Here is a 9256-nt window from a genome sequence, read left to right as displayed (position 1 = left end):
CTCCACCCACTTTCAAAACACATAAAAGAAGACAGTCAGGACAGATAGGGACATTCAATTCCATTTGCTGCAACGCGCTCTGCCGGACCACACAACATCCAGAAGATACTAGATTCAACACTTAGACTTTAAAACTCCAAAGAACTTGATTCAGAACTCAAAGCAAGGGCCTAAACCCACAAACTGAGAACTCTTCTCAGTGGGCCTAACCATCCAGCAAACCTAACAGCGATAGCAGCATCCAGGAGCCGTGCAGATCAGCGCTGGGTCCAGAGAAAGCTGTGCAGAAACATCCAGAAGCAGTGCTGTACCCAGAGAAAGCAGAGCAGTATCCAGAACCAGAGGCAGAGCAGAGCTGACCCAGACCGCTGTTCGCAGAACTAGAGAGCTGACCCAGACGCTGTGCGCAGAAACCGTCCGTGGCGAGTGAAGAAAACCTGTTGACCAGATCCGTGGCGAGGCCCATTCTATTTCTAAATATATTGAGAGTACCTAGCAGAACTGTGCAGAACCAATCTCTTAGTTAAAATAATATAATTCAATCTATTTTAATCTAACCAGAACTGTCTCCTAGCTGTCACCTGTCATTTCTAGTTGTTAGCTGTAACTTGTCACTTTGAACTTTTAAAATTTCAAATCTGAAAAACGACCTTTACCATATCGCTCATATCTCTGTGACCGTTTGTCTTAGAGACTTGCAGTAACTTTCCTCTGAAAGCTGGGAATCTTGGCTTTTCAACGAACCTAGAACCGCATTCCTATTCCCTATACTTTTTCCGCAATCGCGAAAAACGCACTCGCGAATTTTACCGCGATTTGCAAATTTCTCCACGTGTGAAAACAGCAGCTTCCTTGCTTTCATTTGCCAAAAATTCGTTTAACCTGCCAATCATTCCTAGAACACTGCTAAAGTAAGCCTGAACTTATTTAAACCAACTAATCCTCAACCTGAACCTCCAGAGGGAATTAAAATCATTTTAGCACATTTTCCAATATATTGCTATCACATTTTAAAGCATTTTGAGCCTGTGTAAAACTCATATCTATTCTCCTCTAAGCTTGCTGGGAAACTGGAACTCTGTATTACATTGTGATTGTATACCTGAACCGTGTGCTCTTCCTTCCATCTCCTTACATTGTATAGGGGGGGTGAATTGCCACAAAGGGAAAGTGATTACCTTGTCTTTTGTGAAACCATATCAGTTTATCTTCTATACTGCATTTCATTCATTCAACCTTGCATTTCCTTGAACCCTATAAAGCATTCTCTACCACATTATTCTTCTGTCCTTATTTACCAGTGTGCTACCTTATCCATTTCATGTCAACTCCTTAGTGATTATAAAGAAGTGGGCTAGTGCCAGATTCTCCGTTGTTAATCTTTATCATATCAGATTAAGTGTGATATTCAATTATTAATTTATTATAAAGTGTGATATATATATATATTGTTTAAATTCTCAAATAAACCTTTTAACTTGCAAAACAGAACTACTTCTTGGCTCAGTGGGGTCAGGGGGATTCCAAGAGAGGGGTGTTATATAGGGGTAGTCATCCAGAACGCATGAACTGGACATAAAGATATATCAATAAGGGTTTCCATTCAGTATCCCAGACTAGGCATTGACTTAGCTGTAGTGTTGAATTGAATCCTCTTACACCTGTCACACAAAACTACCAACCCCTACCCTCCTAACAGACCCCAAAACTCATAAAAAACTCGTCCTATCATCTAAAACCCCCCCGTATAATCCCATGAACAAAGGACCCCCCATATTACATAACCAGACACTACCCTGAAACGAAAATGCAAGGGGTGGGAGGGCGGGACAATCATCAAGTCCTAACCGTCGCCTGCCTCCCGAACCTTCCTTGAGCCCTTAAATACACCCCGGGGGGCGCCCTGCCCCCACGGCCACTCGCTGGCCGTGTGCAGCGCCAAAAACTCCCCGGGGGGAAACGCTTCACGTTCCCCCCGGGACCCCCCTTTTAAGAGGAAAAACATCCTCTTGGAAACAGCGGTTACTCTTGAGGGGAAGGGCCACGTGACAACCTGATTTCATAGGATGCCTTTTTCTCTCCCAATTCAGTCAGGTGTAGCTGGAAGAAAATGACTGTGTCCGAAGGCACCTTAGATAAAAGGGCCTGAGTCGGAAAAACGTGCCGTTTAAGTAGTGTTGTAACTTCGCCTATGCAACGTTCCTACAGTCACCGAGGAATAACAATAATGTCGCCAGATTGCAGCCTCTCGGCACTGGTGAAAGTGGAAGTTTGCAAGGTATTATGGTTGAGCAGGGGTTGAAACTTAAGACATGCAGCAGGGTTGCCCCATGTCCAGTCACAGTCAAGTGTTTATCCCTTAGGTATCCGTCCCCACCAGTAGACAAGACTCACAGCTACAATAATACCTTCCTACGTACCTAAACAAGCGCATCTGTGACCAAAACACAAAAACATCCCAAACCAAAGACTTTCGTTATTATCTGAGTAGTCGAATTCTAAATGGCAGAAACGGAGTACACTAGTTGTCCTGCATGTTTGATGTTTACTAATTAAGCAATGACTCAGAAAACCCCTGTACTCCGTTCCCTGGAAGAGTCTCACTAATGGCGCCATTTTGGGATCATTCTCACTCAAGACACATCGCTGACAGGTCTACCTTGGTACATCAAAAAAACAGAACTGCAACTCGATATACAACGTTCCCTTAAAACAGGGTCCATGTTAAGATAATGTTTGGGGGCCCTCTGCCTACAGCGGACACAGCCTGCAGCACCTCGTGGTACTTAAATAATTATCAAAAGAAAGTGGGGGGAGGTCTTAAAAGTTGCTGATCACACGGCATGAGGGCGCGAGCAACTGCAACCTGTAACACATGCGCTACAAAGTGGACATTTAGGCGCTGATTTAAAGAAGATGGCTTTCTTTCATAAGTACCACCATAAAGGGTCCCAGGAGTGCAGCCGGCCTCAAAACAAAGCTGAACCTACAGGGACTTGGTTGGACAGTGTGGAACAGCAGCCTGGACCCTGGCCTGGTATGAGCAGGATGCCCGCAGACATGGGGTCCTCAGGGCCTGGCTCTTGCCGCTCTTCCCTCTGGCTCCTATGTCACTTTCTCCTTATGCCACACTAGCAGCCCTCACATTGGTGCCCGAGACAATTGTATGCCCCAGTCCGACCCTGAGTGGGCATGAATTCTCTGGCTCGCCACCTCTTGCTATTGTTTGGAAGTTTGAAGAGCTGGAGGGCAGCCATTCCTTTCCTCCTGTGCCCTGGAAGCAGGACCACTTCTGTAAGGACTAGGAGCCAAGTTGCTGGGAGGGCACCAGGCCCAGCAGTGGAGGAGCAGCAGGACCGCTATTTCGTCCACAGGTTCTTAAAATGTAGTCCCAGTACTTGCAGGGGGTGAAGAGTGCTAAGGAAAGGGCGCCACGGCCCCAGTGAGGCGTTGCCCCCCAAACTCCGGTATGCACTACTGTGTCAGGGTATCAGTTGCAACTTATATCTAGTCCAATAGCACCAACACAGAGCAGAGCCGCACATCCGTAATATAGATCTGGATTCCTGAATCCCGCTACTGAACGGCTCTTTCCCCCGGTAGGAATCGGAAGCGTTCTGCCCACCTTTCCAGGCCAGCCGCGGCCCGCGACCCCTCCCGCATCATGCTAGGACTGGCCACCAGCCGTGCCGGGCCTCTCCCTCGCCCTGCCAGGGCTCTCCTTGGGTTGTGACTTGTGCGTTTTATATTTTCGGCATTTTTTGTCAAAGAAAAATGACAAAAATATAAAACAGCACATTTTGGAGATTCTACGGGCAGCAGCACGTCTGTCTGGGCCTTGCTTTATTACGGTCCGTGCCCAAGGCCATTGGGCCACGGACCAGGGGTAAAGAAAGGCCCAGGCAGCCTCCGCCTTGGTGGTAGCGGGGCCGGGGCCCGGGCCTGCTACCACCAAGGCCCCGGGGAGTGGGACAGACACAAGGCCCCAAGTTGACGGCAGTCAGCAACACTGAAAGACGTGTAGGCCCTGGCCTACACGTCGTTCAGTGCTGACTGGGGCCGTGGTGTTACACTCCCCGGGCCCAAACAGATACAACATCTGGGTAGTAACCGCCGGCAAGCAAGCTCGTGGAGCAAGCCGTCTCTGCTGTGCTGGTGGTGGTCTGGAAAGGGCAGGGCAGCAGCTCAGCTGAGCTTGTGTCGTGACTCGTGTTCATGTCATCCTCAAAGAAATAATCAGGGCCAGGGGGAGGGACGTGTGAAGGTGGCGCAGGCGCACGCACACACCCTGCACCAGTGATCTGCATAGATACAGTAATGTAATTGGCTGTTTGTCAACCAATGCAAGGGTTGTCATTGGCTGGCAAACAGCCAATGACATTAATGTATCCATGCAGGGGAGGGACTCGAGGGAGGGAATTTCATTTCCTTAGTGCGCTATTTGCGCACATTTTATACTGGCGGGTCCACCCCTGAAGCGCCCCGCCAGCCTGCTAATTAAAGGGGGTTACGTAAAACGGGACGTGCCCTACTGTGAAAGCCGGGCCTGGCCCTTATTGTTAGGTGTACACATACACACTGGTGGTATTCTTGCCTTGCCACAGTGCCCCCATGCTGTTGGCAAAGGGAATGCATCTTCTCTGATTGAATCTCTTTTAGCTTCTTCTCTTTCTTTTCTGGGGGGCAGTGCCCAGCCGCCCTATGATAGCAGCCGACACTGGAATTGGACTAGTACGGTTAAACACCTGTTACTACACCAAATTACATATCACACAATAAAATCACAGGTGTACACAATTCATAATTATTTCACATTTCTACCCTTCGTGTAGCCTCACTTAAGCTTGCCCTCTTGAGAAATCCTAAAGAAAAAACAATGTATGAATGTTTTAGTGACTAGTCTGAGAAAGGGCACGTTTTCTTGACTACTATCCCCTCATACTAGATAAGTGATCGACCAGTGCTCGCTAGGGATAGAAAATTAATAGAACTTAGTTAGACATGTTGGAGGGCAAGCTTAAGTGGGGCTACACGAAGGGTAGAAATGTGAAATATTTGTGAATTGTGTACACCTGTGATTTTATTGTGTGATATGGTTATTTATGTGGCCATTGTTCCCTTTCTTTTTTCCCATGATGGAATGGCAGTGATCTTGGTGACCCATTTGATATCAACGCATGACTGGTAAAATTGCTTCATTTTTGTTTTAATAATGTTTTAATTTGACAATTGTTTCCTTCACTCTTTGCCCCGACATTTTGTTAGTTGGTGAATTCAACTATAATCATTGTGTATATTAATTTGTTTATGATAATGTATCATTACTACAACAGCCCAGAAGAAGACTGTGTTGTTGAAACACGTGTTGGCTATTTCACATTGCATTAAACTTTTCATGTAAATTGAGATTAATTTAAGTGTTTGCGCAGTGTGGTTGTGAAAAATAGTTCTTGTTATTTTAACCAATCTTGATCTAACCGATCCTAGCCCCACTTTCTCAGATGTTCTGTGAAGTTCTTATCTTCAAGGGGCTTTGTGCTGGATGGTAGAATGTGTCCCTGTTTACCGTTCATGTATCTTGGCAACTTGCAAAAATCCCTTTCTTCCCCCATTGATCACAGTCATTAAATAGGAGTCCCCAACAGGTCGAAAGGTTGCGGGGAGAGTTTGTGCTTTGCCTCAATGAACACAATAATTTTGCTTAAATTGAATGTGAGCCTTTATTTCTTTTGAACAATTATTTCTATACAATTGCCAAGAGCAAGTTGTGATGTAAAGGTACTGCTATGGTACCTTACATTTCGTACATATAGATCAAAGCATGAGTGTGGTGCGTTAATGGAGAGGCATGGAAGGAAACTTTGAGGATGCAGGACCCGTGTGTGCAAATTCCTAGATCCTCAAATAATGGTCAAATTCATCCTGTGCATTGGATAGAATAGCCTCGGAGACTTCCCTCTTCAAATAAGCCTTTGCCTCGCAGTAGGTCCTGCCATTGGCCTCCCACTCTGAAGGGATGCACTTCTTCCCTGTAGCCCAGGTTGGGATCCGGCATCAATTAAGAGCCATTGATTGACAGCGAAACAGCAACCAAGGATGCACCAATAAACCCAAACAACATAACACAAACCTGGTCCCAGCAGATAATCCTGAGACACATGAAACGCACCTTTCCTCAGCCACCCAGGTGAGAGGCGCCCCTGACATTTAGATGGGGACCGGTAGCGCCCAGACACCCCAGCTGTCATTTAATGTCCGCCATACTTTCTGGGTGTCACCAAAGGTGGCAACTTCTCCAGTCCAGAAAAATGGTGCATTACAGAATATATAAATATATAGTACAGATATGGTGACTATTGCTCTTGACACCATTAACCTTTCCCCTCAAAAGGATGAGCTGTCAGCAATGAAACAGGAAATTGACAATGACACTTGGAAGCCATATCAAGCTTTAAAACTATTTATTATTTCACTTTACATTCTGGTAAACCATGCAATTGCTCTACCAGGCACTGCCACATTTCGTTTGACAGGAAATACATATAAACACAATATAAAATAAAATAGCTCATGTGTTAATATTTCTCTCCGTTTTAGGTCATTGTGCTATTTGAAAACGATGCTAACATTCCCTAAAAAGACAGAAATTGTTCAAGTATGTTCTTGATAATACAATGGGAAACCTAAGCAGCCGTAGGACTCCCTTTCAAGAAAAAGTAGAGCGTAGCCCATTTGTTTCGTAGCACTATGTGATGCTGTTTCACAGTTATGTGCCTGCATCTAACCACGGCTCCACCAGGCACTGGACAGGGAGTTCGGGAAGAGGAATGTGTGTGGCACACACGCCCCAGTGCTACGGGACTTGCAGCACACACACAGGCGCTTGGCAACACAATGAAGGGTGAGCTTTGCAGACAGATTCAGTGCATTGCATCACAATCCATTATGAGGCAAATTCCCCTTGAGGGCAACACCTTTCTTGCATTGTGTTTATTTCTCGATTTTTCTGAGCCTACAAAAGGATATTACATATAAACACAAAGGAATGGCTGCTGAATGTACAACATTCAAATAACAACTCGCTACCTCCGCAGTTATGGGTCCCCTGTAATTGTTACTATATTGTGCGACTATCACAAGGTACTCATGTTATCAACTTCTAAAGGATTAAAGGCGGAACCGGGCCTGCCGGGGTTTGAACCTGTAACCTGCAGGTTTTACTCCAGCATTTTTCATGGAAAGCATTAACAACTAAACTATATAACGGCCGTGCATGAATTTCATTAAGTAAAGCAAATTAATTGCAACACTGGTTATGTTTGCTGTACATGCAAAATAATAACTTGCCAAGCAAAACATTTTACATTATTGGATACAATTGAATACTCCCAAATAGTTTTTTAAATTAACTTGCAGTGGGTGTCATAATATAATATTAATATGTTAAATATATACACATTTTGACAATTTACTCTGACTGTCAAAGCCCATTTTAACACACAATTAATATCTCAAGCAGTAACTTGCAAAATCTAAATCCTCTGTAGTTCTTTTCAGGGCGGTGAGTTCCTTGTTCTGATGTCAATATCCTTACTTTGGTCCACTGGGAAATGACCAAATGTATGTACAGTTACTCACAGATTCCCAGGGGAGGTGCAGTCCTTCACATGCAGTTTGCTGTTACCATCAGATACGGGCATTCTGTAGAACCTGCTATTAGCATGTTTAGTGCCATAAACGAATACTACCACAATGTGTCCTGTGATAAATATAGTCTTCATTCATTAAGATCCACCTCATTAAAGTGCATTAGTGATTATGAAAATCAAGTGCTGAAACGTAGTGGACCTAGAGATACTGACTTCTGACGCGGTTGCCTTCTGATCTACTCTCCACTGAGGCAAGTTCATAGATTGGCCTTGATGGCCTTGACCTTGGCTGCTCTGATGGAAGTGAATACGCCACATTCTCCCTTTCGTCATCTCCGCGTGGGTTGTTCCAGCACAAGATTATGCCTGAGACAAGGAGGAAGAATATGGTTGGCCAGCCAAGGAAGATTGCCTCGCCCAGCTCCTGCCGCTGAGCTCCTTTGCAAACTGGATTGTTGGCGTCTCGGATGATGTTACTGGCGGTCCAGCTGATGATGATCAAAACAATGACGGCTGCAAGGAGGTAACCGATTCCGGCGGTCAGGAGAAGGCAGTTGCGACCTCGCCAACTCTCCCCAAAGCAAAGATGGAAAAGCATGCCCACCATTCCCATGATGAAGGCAACGACGGCTATGACGACAGCGAAGGACATTAGGACCCTGCCGGCCTTCAGGTCAGAAGTGAGGGACACCATGGACTCGTACGAGGTGCACTGCATGGGGGTGTTGGCTTGAGTGAGGCATGTTGTCCAGAGGCCATCCCAGCGACTCATCCATTGGCCATCAATGCGTTGGCCCAAGCCGTTTGGAGTGTTCTCAACGATGATGGAAACTCTCCACTGGGGCATGAGTGTCACAGCCAGAGTCAGGATCATGCCGATAGCTGCCATGATCAGGCCAATGATTTGAACCATGTAGAACGCTACACCTTTCCCATAACAGCAGACGTAATAGGAGCGTGGCTCTTCACATTGTTGACCCCTCATCTTGGCTATCGGCTATCGGTGCACGGCTTTGGAGAGATTCCACAATGTCAGCTCTGAGGCCAGATGCAGGTTTCCCAAAGGTGGCTCTCCTGCCTCTTGTGATGGAGCTGAAATGGAGAGCACTTGCTGATGTGCTGGAGGCCTGTTTGCTGCCCAGCTTTTAAAGAAGAAATGGTGCCATCCTAGAAACTGCAAGCACACTAACTATACTCAGCACGTGTCATAACCTCTCTGAGCAATGAAGTGTAACACATGGGTGTGGTCATATTAGGAAAACGATTTGAGGAATTGCTGCCAAGAGTCAGACAGTGTATACGCGTTGTCAGTGTGTCGAAACCAGAAGAAGCGGCACGTTTGCTCCTGGGTGTATGTCATGCAGTTGGGAGGGCCCCAAGAAACGTGTTGTGAGTAGTGAATACTGGGAGCATTGGAATTCCAACTCCAGTGCTCACCTAATGTAGCCACATTTCATAAACAGTCGACTTGGACATTGTTACTGTCATAGGTATAATTGACACTTGATATTGTCCACATAAACAACAATCAGAAAGGTCACGATAAAAAGAAAATGCCCCACCATTTAGCATATGAATCAACAGTGGACGTGTCACCTGGTCTGTAA

At 45.8% G+C, this 9256-nt stretch overlaps 1 protein-coding gene across 1 annotated transcript; it reads right to left on the bottom strand.

Annotated features, from left to right (window-relative positions):
- Nucleotides 1–7848: 7848 nt before the first annotated feature.
- On the bottom strand, nt 7849–8634 carry LOC138525936 (claudin-8-like). The gene has a single exon (XM_069636226.1). It carries the CDS (start codon nt 8632–8634, stop codon nt 7849–7851), a length of 786 nt encoding a protein of 261 aa, XP_069492327.1.
- Between the last annotated feature and the right edge of the window lie 622 nt (nt 8635–9256).

The sequence above is a fragment of the Ambystoma mexicanum genome, chromosome 7p (assembly GCF_040938575.1).
Source record: "Ambystoma mexicanum isolate Mex_15411 chromosome 7p, UKY_AmexF1_1, whole genome shotgun sequence".
NCBI lineage: Eukaryota > Metazoa > Chordata > Amphibia > Caudata > Ambystomatidae > Ambystoma > Ambystoma mexicanum.
The sequence above is the reverse complement of the archived record's forward strand: the minus strand, read 5'-3'. Positions and strand labels throughout refer to the sequence as shown.